Source organism: Gnatocerus cornutus, chromosome 5 (assembly GCF_029298725.1).
Source record: "Gnatocerus cornutus isolate USDA-ARS CGAHR chromosome 5, icGnaCorn1.1, whole genome shotgun sequence".
In the NCBI taxonomy this organism is placed as follows: Eukaryota; Metazoa; Arthropoda; class Insecta; order Coleoptera; family Tenebrionidae; genus Gnatocerus; species Gnatocerus cornutus.
Genome location: NC_142237.1, coordinates 18,082,851 through 18,096,124, shown reverse-complemented (window position 1 = coordinate 18,096,124; position 13,274 = coordinate 18,082,851). Strand labels below are relative to the sequence as shown.

General features: G+C 38.7%; 5 protein-coding genes across 6 annotated transcripts; 1 reads left to right on the top strand and 4 right to left on the bottom strand.

Annotated features, from left to right (window-relative positions):
• Positions 1–28: 28 nt before the first annotated feature.
• Positions 29–2,008, bottom strand: LOC148175333 (uncharacterized). 2 transcript variants are annotated; one of them, XM_088037141.1, is made up of 5 exons: positions 1,816–2,008; positions 1,574–1,766; positions 1,460–1,524; positions 1,000–1,411; positions 29–955 (listed from the first exon to the last, which is right to left on the bottom strand). In XM_088037141.1, exons 1-5 carry the CDS (start codon positions 1,857–1,859, stop codon positions 155–157), a joined length of 1,515 nt encoding a protein of 504 aa, XP_087893267.1. In that variant the 5' UTR covers positions 1,860–2,008; the 3' UTR covers positions 29–154. The 2 variants fall into 2 exon arrangements, with proteins under 2 accessions (XP_087893267.1, XP_087893266.1); XM_088037140.1 differs by having other exon boundaries at positions 31–955; positions 1,574–1,769; positions 1,816–2,007.
• On the bottom strand, positions 2,005–4,798 carry ABCB7 (ATP binding cassette subfamily B member 7). Its single transcript, XM_088037138.1, has 10 exons — positions 4,591–4,798; positions 4,101–4,512; positions 3,901–4,053; positions 3,712–3,855; positions 3,516–3,664; positions 3,234–3,408; positions 3,028–3,185; positions 2,820–2,983; positions 2,368–2,773; positions 2,005–2,318 (listed from the first exon to the last, which is right to left on the bottom strand). Exons 1-10 carry the CDS (start codon positions 4,735–4,737, stop codon positions 2,091–2,093), a joined length of 2,136 nt encoding a protein of 711 aa, XP_087893264.1. The 5' UTR covers positions 4,738–4,798; the 3' UTR covers positions 2,005–2,090.
• A 96-nt stretch (positions 4,799–4,894) lies between these two features.
• On the bottom strand, positions 4,895–6,338 carry Sh3beta (SH3 domain binding glutamate rich protein Sh3beta). The gene is made up of 3 exons (XM_088035938.1): positions 5,975–6,338; positions 5,692–5,895; positions 4,895–5,411 (listed from the first exon to the last, which is right to left on the bottom strand). Exons 1-3 carry the CDS (start codon positions 6,017–6,019, stop codon positions 5,118–5,120), a joined length of 543 nt encoding a protein of 180 aa, XP_087892064.1. The 5' UTR covers positions 6,020–6,338; the 3' UTR covers positions 4,895–5,117.
• Positions 6,339–6,726: 388 nt separating this feature from the next.
• Positions 6,727–7,955, top strand: Vta1 (vesicle trafficking 1). The gene is made up of 3 exons (XM_088035937.1): positions 6,727–6,989; positions 7,038–7,266; positions 7,313–7,955. Exons 1-3 carry the CDS (start codon positions 6,890–6,892, stop codon positions 7,890–7,892), a joined length of 909 nt encoding a protein of 302 aa, XP_087892063.1. The 5' UTR covers positions 6,727–6,889; the 3' UTR covers positions 7,893–7,955.
• Positions 7,956–8,282: 327 nt separating this feature from the next.
• On the bottom strand, positions 8,283–10,199 carry Pof (RNA binding domain-containing protein painting of fourth). The gene is made up of 6 exons (XM_088035936.1): positions 10,035–10,199; positions 9,848–9,987; positions 9,450–9,801; positions 8,609–9,398; positions 8,517–8,560; positions 8,283–8,466 (listed from the first exon to the last, which is right to left on the bottom strand). Exons 1-6 carry the CDS (start codon positions 10,089–10,091, stop codon positions 8,392–8,394), a joined length of 1,458 nt encoding a protein of 485 aa, XP_087892062.1. The 5' UTR covers positions 10,092–10,199; the 3' UTR covers positions 8,283–8,391.
• Positions 10,200–13,274: the final 3,075 nt, after the last annotated feature.

The following is a 13,274-nucleotide window of genomic DNA, read 5'->3' as shown; positions in this document are numbered from 1 at the left end:
GTTACTATTCCTAACACGATTGGAGATTTTCACCCGGCGCATCCACCATTTTTTTCCAAAAATAAATATATGACTATAATTTTCACAGGCAAGTATAAATTCCTAGATTTAGTCTAAACTATCACTAAATAACAAAAGTAGTAACCTCTAGTCTTCAGTTGAAGAGCTCCTTCATCAAATGTTTCTGCTGCGAATCACCGTCGAACGAATCAACACTGTCACCATTATCGATCGCTCGTAACGTCGCCAACAACTTCTGTTTATCATTTTGTTTGACCACCGGATCTTTCTTCCCATTCCTACTCTTGAAATTTGCTTGAAAATCTGCTTCTTCCTGCAAAATCTCGCTGACAAAATCAAAACCATCACCAGACGACGAAATTAGCTTTGCTTCATCCTTCAATCGTTTCTCGATACTCTCGATATCTTTGACTGTATCCTCGATCTTTTTCGTGTCTTTCTGGGCAAACGTCAAGTTTTCTTTGTGAGTTTCAATAGCCGCATTGCACGTCTTCACAGAATCTACAGCTTTCAGGCAGTAGTCGCCCAATTTTCTACTAAACTCGTCGTCACTTTCAATCTTCTTGATGGTGTTGTGGATACTGGACTCGAGTTTTTCAAGCTTGTGGTGCGAGCCAGGCCTCGACTGTGTCTCTTTCTCTATGGAAGTTTCACTTCCGCTTAAACTTAACTTATCTACTGAGGGAAGATCGTCTTCGTCTTTTCTTGATTCCGCCGACAGTCGCGCTTTTATGCTCTCTGAAGGACACTTGAGGATCCCTTTGTAAGGTCTAGTATGATCAGGTTGAGACAGGCGCTCTAACTTCACTTCAGTAACAGGCACTCGATCTTCAGAAATCTGTTTGTTTCCGTTGAGGGAAATCAACGATTGGGATTGTCGCGGAATCAAGTTGGAAAATCGTTTCTTCCCGTTTATTCCAGGCTTCTCTTTGTCCTGAAAAAGAAATAAACCAACTGAACTAATTGGAGGAGTTGTACCTGTATTATGGATGTGAGCCGCCCGATTTCGCTCAAAGCTTGCGCCAGCTCCCGCTGACACTGCTTGTGCTTCGCCATCTCGGCATTGAGCCTCTGCTTGGATGTTTTGCTCTCTAAAGTGAGTTTTCTATTCAACACCACGATGTCGTTGTCTGCTTTCTTGAGTTTCATCTTCAAGTCGTCTACTTCTTCCAGCAGCTTCTCCCTCTCCAACAAGTGTTTATCCCTGTCGAGTTTCTCGTAGTGTCTCAACTGCTCCTGGACGTTCACCAATTCGTCACTTTTATGCTTTAATTGCTCGTTTAGTTCCTTCACGCTCCTTCGCAAGATTTTGTTCTTCTCCGTTAAAAACCTGATTTCTTCTTCATGAGATTGGATGAGTCGCGGGAGCTCCGCGTTCTCACCTTCATACCTTAAAACAATCAAAGATACCGGAGGAGAGAACGAATATTTGTCTTACTTTGATAGAGCCTTGTCCTGGCGCTTCTGAAGAGTCTTCAGCGCCTGGTTCTCTCTAATGACTTCCTGAAAAGGTCACGACTGCGTCACTTCCACGACCCGCATGGACACTCACCGCTAAGTGATAATTCACGTCATTCAATTGGTTTTGGACACTTTTCAGCTTCAAGAGTTTCGCGGAAAGGACTCGCTGTCGCACAGAATTGGCGGTGCTTCGAGAGGCTACGGAGGTGGCTAAAGGATTGATTGGTTTTCTTCGTTTGAAAAAACAACTGGAATTTGACGAACATGCTGTCTCGCAACTTTTGCTTCTGAAACGTCAAGTCTGAGAACCGGTGAGGGACACTATGGGGTTACCTTTGGTCTGGCACTTTCAGAGGCGTGGAATTACTGCTTGCCATTTCACGCACAAAAGGCTTAATAACAATGTAGAAACATGTATAGACTCCGCTGATTAATTAAAACTGCATTGCAGGACCATATGTTTGTGTGCAAGTGCGGTTGCTAAGGAGATACAACAAAGGTCTGAAGTGGGTAAAATAGAAGTCTTTGTTTGTGTACGTTTATTAATAACACGGTGACCTGGTTTCACGTCAATATGTACAGTATTTACAGTTATTTACAACCCTAGTTTAGATTCTTGATGCCCCCAACCCGAAATCCTCGTGATTCTGCGCTTTCCAGAGCCGCAGGTACAAGCTGTTCGGATTCTGGATGAGCGTCAAATGTGTCCCCCGTTCCGATACTTTCCCGTTCTCCAGAACTAAAATCTCATCAGCATCCATCACAGTACTCAACCTGTGGGCTATACATATGCTAGTACGCCCCTGTGTGGCCCTCCTCAACGCCTCCAAGATGTTCTACAACACTCCTTTTAAGCACCCTCAATTTTCATCCCCTCAAACTTACATGTTCCGTCAGCGAATCTAAAGAACTCGTCGCTTCGTCAAAAATCAAAATCGGAGAGTTCTTCAAAATGGCTCTAGCTATAGCCACCCTCTGCTTCTCACCCCCTGACAACTTCAACCCTCTTTCACCCACTTGAGTGTTATACCCTTGAGGCCACTTGGTTATAGAATCATGAATGTTGGCCATTTTCGCGGCTTTGATGACGTCTTCTTCGGTTGCGGAAAGATCGCCGTAATGTAAATTATGTTTGATGGTGTCGTGGAAAAGAACGGAGTCCTGAGGGACGATAGAGATGGCTTTTCGCAAACTTTCAAGATCCACGTCGCGGATGTCCTGGTTACCAATGAGGATTTTCCCAGATTTGGGCTCGAAGAAGCGGTAGAGAAGCCGGACGATAGTCGATTTCCTAAATTCAAGGAATTAAAACTGACAAGAGAAAAAGGGAGAGTTACCCGGAGCCCGATCCACCCACGATGGCCACCTTTTTACCAGGAGAAATACTGAAGGAGAGATCCTTCAGGATCTCTTTTCCAGGACCGTAATCGAAGGAGACGCTATCAAATTTGATGTCGGAGGTTTTGGAATCCACGTGCAAATAAGGGGCGTGCGCTTTGCTCTACGAAAAAGAATCAAACCAAATTTATGAGAGCGACATGATACCTTAATGGCGGTATCCATGGTCATAAGAGTGAACATAGTCTGCATGTCGATTAGAGCTTGGCGAACTTCTCGATAGACACTGCCTAAGAAGCCCAAAGGCACCGACAGTTGGAATAAGAGACCGTTGACCATGACTAGATCGCCCACCGTCAGGTTGCCTGAAGACATGAATTATACAAAATGGTACCACGGAAAAGCAGTAGTACCCTTGATAATCTCGTTGGCGGCTAACACCATAATTCCGCTAAGAGCCGCGCTAAAAATTGCATTCTGTCCGAAATTTAGTGCAGCTAAACTAGTGCTCGTTTTTAGACTAGCGACTTCGTACTTTTTCAGAACGCTGTCATAGCGATCGGCTTCAAACTTCTCATTGTTAAAGTACTAAAAAACAAAACATTTGTGGGGTAATCAGTTGTAACACTATCATTAAATTGTTATGTAAACATTCCATTAGCGCGTCAGATGGCCAACAGCTGACACCTCTTTACCTTAACAGTTTCATAGTTAATTAACGAATCGATGGCTTTATTCCCAGCCTCGTTTTCCGCTTGATTCATATACACTCGAAATTTGGTCCTCCATTGCGTTATTGCCAGCGTAAAAGCCGCGTACACTCCGACGCACCCCAAGGAAATTCCTACAAAGAAAACTCAGTCTAAACAAAACAAAATTGGTGATAATCACCGGCAAAGGCAGCCCCACATTTTAGCCCTAAAATGGTAGAGACTAACGCTAGCTCAAACACGGTGGGTACGACATTGAAGACCATGGCAGACAAAACGAAGTTTATCCCTCTAGATCCTCTGTCGATCGTTTTGGATAGAGCACCTAAATGGGAGTTTTAAACAGAATCCAACAGTGTCGAGTCATTACCAGTTTGTCTAGACAAATGAAAGGCCAAATCTAAGTTGTGCAAGTGTAAAAAAACGTTCTTTGCGATTTTTCGAATCGAATGTTGCGCAACTTTGGCAAAAACTGCATTTCGTAGTTCGTTAAAACCAGCGGCGCCAGCTCTGGATATGCCATCTACAATTCTGTGTGTTAGACTCTTTAAAAAAGGGGCTATAACATACATCCAATTAAAAGACTTGTGGCGACTGTGGCCACTGTCTCGGGAGCAGAATTCAAATTTAAAGTCCCTGCAGAATTTAAATAGTCTATAGAATATTTAAAAATAAATGGAACTGATACATTTAGGATTTTGGCGCCTACTAAAAGTCCCACAGCTAAAGTTACCCTATCTCTTATGGCTTTGTTATCTTTGGGCCAAATATACTGCAACATTCCACGAATCATCTGTGGGCCTGTCACTACATTGTTCTCGTTTATTGGAAGCGAATCCCGGGAAAGAGCTGAGGCGCCTGGATGAAAACATCCTCGAACTGTTTGGGTCTTTGGTATGATATTAAAGCGATGAAGGGTTTTAGAGAGGATGCCACCGCTGACTTTTGATGTTTTAGGCTCAGGCTCTTTGCTAGCATAGACCTGAAAGTTATTTATAACGTGTCATTGCATCATTTTCATTGGTATTACAGTTATAACCTAAAAATTATGGGTACTTACTCGGTACGACTGGTAGATTAAGGGGAACAGACGGGTGGAGGAGCGCTTGGAATGCACGTAACTGAAGGTTCTAAAACCGTACTGTTGCACTAAACCCTGATTTGAAAGCTTAATGTTAAGTCTAAAAACATTTAAAACAGGGGACATTTTGACACCTGTCAAAATTCGCTGCCGCCAACCGTGGAAGGTTGAAAAGAACTAACTAGTCTAGCGGTGAACTCAGTTAAAGGTCACCTCACACGCTCGGGTTATCGTGTTCACACTTATCGCAGAGATTACGAGGAGGAAATTCAATAATACTAGATTATATTTTCAAAAGATGATATATTGCGCAATATTTAAATAGTGTAATGAAGTAGTATATTTACAAAACTCAAGTCGCCTTCAACAATGTAAAAGTGTAACAATTTGTTCTGTGAGCTAAAGAAGACCTTAACCATGGATAATAGCGTAAATATAATACTTAAGTGTCGTTTGACAAATAAAAATGTCACGAATAAAATAAATAAGACTTTGACATTATAAAATCATTCCTCATCAGCCTCTTCCTCTTCTTCCTCTTCTTCTTCTGGTTGTTCATCTTTTTTCTCTTCGACTTCGTCGCCGTTTTCAACTTTAGATTCGGTGTTCTCGGTATTGTCAGGCACAGTTTCGTTTTTTGATTCTTCTTCTTTGGTTTCTGTTGACGGTTCAGGGTGGATTTCACCATTCCCTAGTTTAATATCCGCGTTTGATGTCACTGGGGCGGAGTCGCTAGGCTCTAATTTCAGGAATTTCTCCATTTCATCGATTTCGTTAGCCATGTCGAATTGGTCGTAGTCCTGTAAAAAACAAACGACTCAAATTAAGTCTGTTTTAGAATATCGAATTTCTTAGTTAACATGAAGGCATTGTAAAAACCTGACGATGTAACGCAACAAGAAAAACAAAACGTTGCTTTCTTATTGTGTTAAAACAGGCGACAAAGCAAACAAATGGACCAAACAAAAAATGGACTTCTTCCAATCTATTTTAGGCTGTTTTTTTACAGTAAGTGCAACCCAATATAACTATCAGATTACTGATAAGTCGCTTGTTTTGATTTACAGCCCCTTCTCTTACCCCACAATAATCGTCTCCATTGTATATCTGTGGTGGCAAAGGATGTCTTGGATTAGGGTCACTGATTGTCCCTCCTGAAGACGTGGAATTGTTCTGCATAAAATCTTTCTTATCTTCATTTTCTGGCTCAGCTATGTCAATAACTTCGTACTGAACATTTTTTGAATCTAAAATCAGAAGGACCCTTTGCTGTCGTTTCTTCACCTGTCAAAGAACAGGTGTATTTTTATAAATTACAATTAGCGAGTTAACCTAATATAACGAACAGTCAAAATTCTCTTACCTCTTTATTGCCGGAAATACCACTTATGTATACTTTGACTACCATTATTCTTCGGTTTTATTGAAAAAGTGGAAAATCTACAAAACTATTTGACAGCTTCTTTGGCAGTGTGGCGCCACACCTATTTTGGTACAGCAGGTTGATTGTCGATTGTTGCTAGCACAGAAACGAACCAATTGAATTACCCGGCGCTAATTTTAGGGCAACATGGTAATGCTTTCATTAAATCTAATCGGGTTTAACGGGAAATGCGATTACTGAAGCAGAGATAAATTGATTTAAAAGTGGCCGCGCAGGCGGAGGAGTCGGGAGTCATCTTTTACGAGTATGACTCATCCATAACTCACTCCCGAAAATTGCTCATAATTTATAAAAAAAACAACAATGCCATACAAAAACACAACATAAATGAACTCAAAATATGTGCTTAATAAGATAAAAGATAATCAGAACACAATAAAAGGATATTTTCGGATTTTGGCTAATTCCTTTTTTGTAATTCTAAAGGTACAAAACAGTATCAAGTTCCGAGCAAATTCTCTCATTTCACTTTAATCCCCTTTAATAAAGTAAATCTTACTCCTACAATTTTTTAATAAACAAATTAAAGATAGTGTATAATTGGTTGCCTATCAATTCTAGTCATTGTCTTTTTATTTATTTAATTGGAAGACAGCTACAGCAGCACTGTTATTTTAACAATTATTGATAAAATATTAACCGTTCGTACACATTACTAGCACATTTCCTTTAAATTAACTGTTGTTTAAAAGTTGCGCTTTGAGGTTGACACCCCATCTGTCAAAAACGACGGCTGTCAAACTCTTGTCAGTTGCGACGAAGAATGCTTTTAAATCAGTGAACTATCATCAAAACCGCCCCGATTTTTCTAATAAGCCGCATTTAGCCCCCGCGATGGGTTTTCCCCCTGTGCCCTCCGCAATCAAGTCCGTTGCCCACGTCTTGAAGGTAGCAGACGAACATGACAATCGCAATGTTGTTGTCAGTTATTGGGGTAAAACTACAATTTCTCGTTTGTCTTAGTAATCATTGCGAGTTTTAGCCCGCATGTATGCATGCCAGTCTGCGATGAAGCTGATTCCGGGGAAGAAGCCCCCAGAAGTCTCCAACTTATTGATAGCGTTGATGGACTGGTTGGAAGCTACTAAAAAGTCGCAGCCGGACGTCGAAGGGATTACTAACGAAACGGTGGCTCATGCAATGATCGAGCAGTACGCGATGCAGCTGTTTGCATTTGCCGATAGTCAAGACAGGGCTGAAAATTTCAATAAGTAAGACTGCCGCCTTTGTGCTTCACTTTTACTTCTCTCTCTTTAGAAACATGATCAAGGCGTTCTACACCGCTGGTATTCTCATGGACATTCTGGAGCAGTTTGGCGAACAATCTGAAGACATCGTCGAGAAGAAAAAGTACGCGAAATGGAAGGCAGCCTACATCCACAACTGTCTCAAATCCGGCGACACTCCCACAGCTGGCGGCCCCGACGAGCACCTCAAAAACGTCATTGATATATCGAAAGAAGGAGACGATCAGTCCTCACAGAATGATCTGGTGATTTCGCCTCATTCTTACCGCGATTTTCCTAATGATCAAAATCAAGGGTATAATTTACCGACGGGACCGGCGCCAGCGTCGTCTCCTGTCACTCCCGGTGTGCCTCCCGAACCTGAACCAAAGCCTTTTATCCCACAACCAGAGCCAACAACTCCTGTAACTCCGTCCGTGTCTACACCAAGTCCTGCTGTTCCAGGAGGCGCTACTCCGGGACCGGAGCAGATACAGAAAGCCCAGAAATATTGTAAATATGCGACGTCTGCGCTTAATTATGATGATGTTAAGACCGCTATTGATAATCTTACTAAGGCTTTAAGTTTGTTACAGTTTGGTAGAGAGTAATTTGCTGCTTGTATTAAAATTAATGTATCCCTGAGGAATAAAATATTGGAAATAGTTTTGTTAGAGTTGCGTTTTTGTGCAGTCAGTTAAAGGACCGTTTATTGATCATAGCTTTTTAATACCGTACTCTAGACACTTTTTATAATTGTTGCTTCCTTTGTTTATTACTGCTTCAACTATAAAATTACGACGCAAATAGACGAAAAACGTGTTTCGGAATAAGAGGGATAATATATTATTTTTGTTACGTTATTAAATAAATAATTTTCACAATAAAACTATTTTTGATATTTAATTGTCTTGTCCGGGAATTTTTTCTTATCAGAAAGTGTTAAATTCCAAAGCTTGCTCGACGTAGCGTCACGATTATTAAAAAATCATAAAATAGACTTCTTTTACATTTGGAAATTTTATTACAAACGATAAAATTAATACCACATTATTTAAAATGACGTTATACGGCTAAAATTACGTAAAACATGTACATAATGCCAAAAAATTAAGGAGCCCATTTACGCAATGATTCAATCTGACTGGAATGGTGATCTAGCTGGTTCAAAAGACTGCTGAAATTCTGAAAAACAAGAATCAGTTGTGAAGTTTCAGCACAAAGTTCATATTTACCACATCAGTGAGTCCTCCTCCGCCGTCATCATCGGAAGAATCATCTGAAAAAAAAACGAGTAAGAAAAGGAATAATGACCAACAAATTGTACCTTCATCGTTACGTTCACTTTTTATCGCCGACTCTGTTTTTATCGACACTGTTGAACCATTGGGTGCATCTTGTTTGTGTCCAAAAGTTTCAGGCAGACTCTCAACATCATCATCATTCTCTTTTTTGATCTCCTTCTTGATCATAGGTCTGTGTTGTTCAAAAGCAATGTTGATAGACCCAGCCATGAAAGGCGACTCGTAATCTTTGAGTGTTTTACGATCGCTTTCATCGTCAGAACTGTTGATTTCTTGCTTGACTACACTTAAGTCAAGGTCAGAAGTTATAGAGGGTGTGTCTGTGACTCTGCTGCTATCTTCAGGCAAGTAGCTGGTTGTACTGTTTTCTTCAGTTGTTTCTGATTGAGTAGTGCTTTCTGGTCTTTTGGCAGGAGTCGTCTGGGGCTTGGATTCTCCTGGCATTCCAACAGTCCCATGCAATCTCCTGAATCTCACAATCAAACTTTTGGAATACATTTGGGTGCTGTGTGTTTTCTTGAAGGCCTCAATTGAATCACTGACGTTTTTAAAGGAGACAAAGGCGTATCTTGTGTACTTCATTTTTTTAGCATAGCCTATATCTATGCGGCGTCCTTTTGGGTATGTCTTCACCATGTCCTCCTTTGTGATTTCCTGAGCTAAATTACCGACGTATAGAGTACAGGGATCTATGTCCTCAGGCCCTATCACTTGGTCTTCTTCGCGATCTTTTTTGTACTCGGCCGTTAAGTGGCCATCTCCAAACTTGATTTTGTTGAGGGATTCTATGACTGAATCTGCATCTGCAGACTCCTGAAAAATGAAGATGGTAATAAAAAGTAATAAAGTCTTTGAATAGTTAACCTGGAGTGTAACAAAACAAAACCTTGGTGTTGAAGGCTGCTGAAAATGTACATTCTCTATGCTAGGATGGAACTTAGAAACTATATCTCTATTAAGTTCTTGGTCTGGGAACTTAATTATTAAAGAATGATTCTTGAACCTTTTGTTGTACTCCTTTTCTACCGACAGCGCCATCTCTGCCTCCTCAAAAGTCCAATCTTTCTTACTAGGAATGTTCTGAGACAGAGGCTTTTTTCTCTTTTTTCCAGTCTTACTTTTTGGTTCCCCACTTTCCCCAGGCGCATCCTGTGATCTGGGTCTCTTATTATAACTGTTTTTCTGCCAAGGCTGCTGCGTGGCTTGGTTGTTAAACCTACAGCAACCCAATGACCACATGTAAACACCAACAACAAACAAACCTTCGTTGTGGCTGAAAATGCCTATTATTCGCATTGTAATAACCCTGACTGTGAGACCTATTTGACGGGGGGTACGTGCCTGAATGGTTATTATATTGCTGCTGCTCTAAAGTCCAATCACTCCAAGTCTGATTGGGGTCCTACAAAAATAAACAATGACTTCGGAAAATGGGGTCAGTGAACTGACCAGTGGGAAATTTTGTGCGCTTGAAGGGTAGTAGTATCCATAACCGTTTCCACTCATTTTTAGTTTACAGGCGGTGAGTGACAAAGTAGAATTATTTATTTAGTTTGACAGGTCATTATAACCTTGATTTAACAGTTATGTCAAAGCACAAAACAAAGTTGGGGGGAATCTGGGGACTTTGGGGCCGCGTGGTTGGTGCGATGAGGCGCCCAGTTTAAAAAGTTAAGTTTATGTGCCGATGAAATTAGCACAATTTTTTATAATGACCGTACTATTTCCGGTGCTTTAAATTATTATAGCTTGATGTAACATTGAAATGCGATCAAAAATAAACTCATAAAATAAAGTCATAAATAATTTTTGTTTATGTTTGAATGGGTGGAAAATATTGCCACCTCTGGCTACAAAATGTTTATTAATTTGTTTCATCACATTTTTATTCTGCCGATTTAACATTTAATTATTTCTTACATCGTTTGTGTCAGTTTTGTTTTTTTAGTACCAAATAACTTATATACTTAAACAAAATCACGCTTGTAGCTTGCTATCGTAACCACACCAAATTATTCACTTTTGGTGTATTTCCTAATGACTGCATGCTTCCATTATTTAATTAACGTTCGCTTTTTGTACATGAAGATAAGATTTTATTTACATTAAACGAACAACAATAATGCGTGTACGTTTCCAGACATTAGCGGCTAAAATCAGTGAAAATTTTATGGTATAAACCCCAAATTACTTTGGAAAAAACGTCGTGAGACAACACGTGAACTGATCAATGGAAAAAGATACGTTAATTTGTTATGAGTGATCGCACCTGAAAAACTGGTTCTTCCAGAGATCGGACAAGAACCCGAAAATTGTTAACATTTTAAAGGATGACCGTTACATCACCGCGTTATGAAATGAAGACCTAATTTAATAATTATCGGCGGTTTTTGCTCTTTTTACACACATATTTCTACGCTGCGGCTAACTTTCTACGTTTTACGTTACCAAATAAAGTTATATAACATAAGACCGACCGTTTTGTAACTCATGTATCTAAGATTTGCCGGTTTTTTGGTAGTGTAATTACTCCGAAATCTGACAACAATAGTCTCGGGTTTATTCTATTTGAGCCTGATGTTGGCTCTCCATAAATATTTATTGTATTTTAACAAAAGAGAAGAATGTTTGATAAGTTTCTATGGTCAATAGACGTGAAATTACATAATTTCAAACGTTATTACGTCAATGTGAGGTCAAGGTGTTTCCGGAAGACGACTTGAAAAAAATTTTGAAAAGACAACATTACAACACGAGTTATTATAAATCTCGAGCACTTTTAAATGACAATCAGTAATTAGTAACTGGCGTGCAATTAGCGCAATTACGCCGGGGTTTATGCTACACAATTATTAATTAAATCGTCGCGTTAAATTAAGCGTGAAGTAACAAAACTTTAATTTCTCGCTGGTAAAATTAATCAGTTTACCCGGCGCATCCACCACCCACAATTATCTTTATGCGAAAATAAGTAAAACTGTTGAATAAGTTGGAATAAATTTGCAAAAAAATCATTGCTATTTAACATCTTACGCTTGTGTTATATTGAGTTTAGCAAAATGTGACCGGTTTTAAATTAAAATGTTTATATTGTACTTGGTAAAAGTTTATTTTTTTAATCACTACATTATCTTGTTTCGTTTTGTATTATTATTTACAACACAATTATTGTCCTTCACCCTTACAAAACAAAATACATTAAATTTTTAGTTTTTACTTTTAAATTAATAACAACTCAAATTATCAAAATTACAATTTATTCCCCAAACACCAAATTTGACAAAAAATGCTGACGCGCGTTTCAGTTTTAATCATCGCTCTGATGATGATAACATTGCTATCGAAACGCGCGTCAGCATTTTTTGTCAAATTTGGTGTTTGGGGAATAAATTGTAATATTGATAATTTGTCAACAACACCAAGAATTGATCCAATAAATTTTCTTTGTAATAACAACTCGACTTCTAAACAACACAAAGTAGTGGTATTATCTTTCCTAAAAACGTCCAACTATCAAAAAATGATCATTTATACGAGCAGAAATTCATGAAAAAATTAATATTTATCAAAATCAGGATTACAGTTATTGTATGTATATGACGCAGGTCAGTTCACTTCCTTGTAAGTTAATAGTGTGTGTCAAAGGAGACAGTGGAATTTGAAATATGTTGGTAGCATTGTATCTGCTCTTCGGCTTTTTAATAAGTTTAAGGTGAAACCAGGCCTACTACAATTAACACTAAGCTTCACGCTTAAATTAGACCCGCAATAAATAATCGTTAACTCGTTATCATTTGACACACAATTGCTAATAATCTCCGCTAAATTTGTAATCAATTATTTTTAATTACAAAGATAATATTTTTTTTTCCATTGAAAACGAAATTAAGTCTGTTTTTGCAACCGTTTTAGTCCAGAGTTTAATGGAGTAACAACGTGAAATTATCCTATTTTCATAATTAAAAAAATATTCATAATTGTCTCAATTGTCGTTTATTGAGGCCAATAACAGTAAAAACAGACAAAAAAAATTTAAATTGAAAACATGATATCGTGGGCTAAATATTTTTTCTTTTTCACTTCTATTGATTCTTTCACAGACAATAAAATGTCACACGATAATAGTAAAATCAATACGTGTCCACAATTTCAACATTTAATTTCTGTTTACACTCCAGTTTTTTTATTCTCGCTTTATTTGGCATCACAGTTAAAAAAAATACACCGACGAATTTTAAATGCCTGGAAATTAAAAAAAGTTTTGAACGGAAACATTGTTGTAAACAGTGGAATCCTTTTGCAGATAATTATAATTTTAAATTAATTTGCGCCCTAATTTAAACAATTGTTGATTTGACATTTGCACAATGCAAATGGGTCAAGCAAGCCTTGGAAGCAGTCTGCTGGTAGCTGTTTGTTTTCTTGGGTTTTACTTATAAATCACATTAAGTATCAAGCAAATTGACAGATTTCATGGTAAGTTTGTTGTTTTTTAGTTTTCCCCCCAAAAATGTCGCGCAAATTGAATAAAATCCCATTTTTGACCAAATAAATGATCAATGGAAAATGACGTAGTTAGGAAGTAGGTGTCAGACAATAAAATGATGCAAACATTTCTTGATCATTTTGATGATGTAGTCGCCTATAAAAATAAAAGCAAACACACACGTCATATTAGCTCCCAGAAGT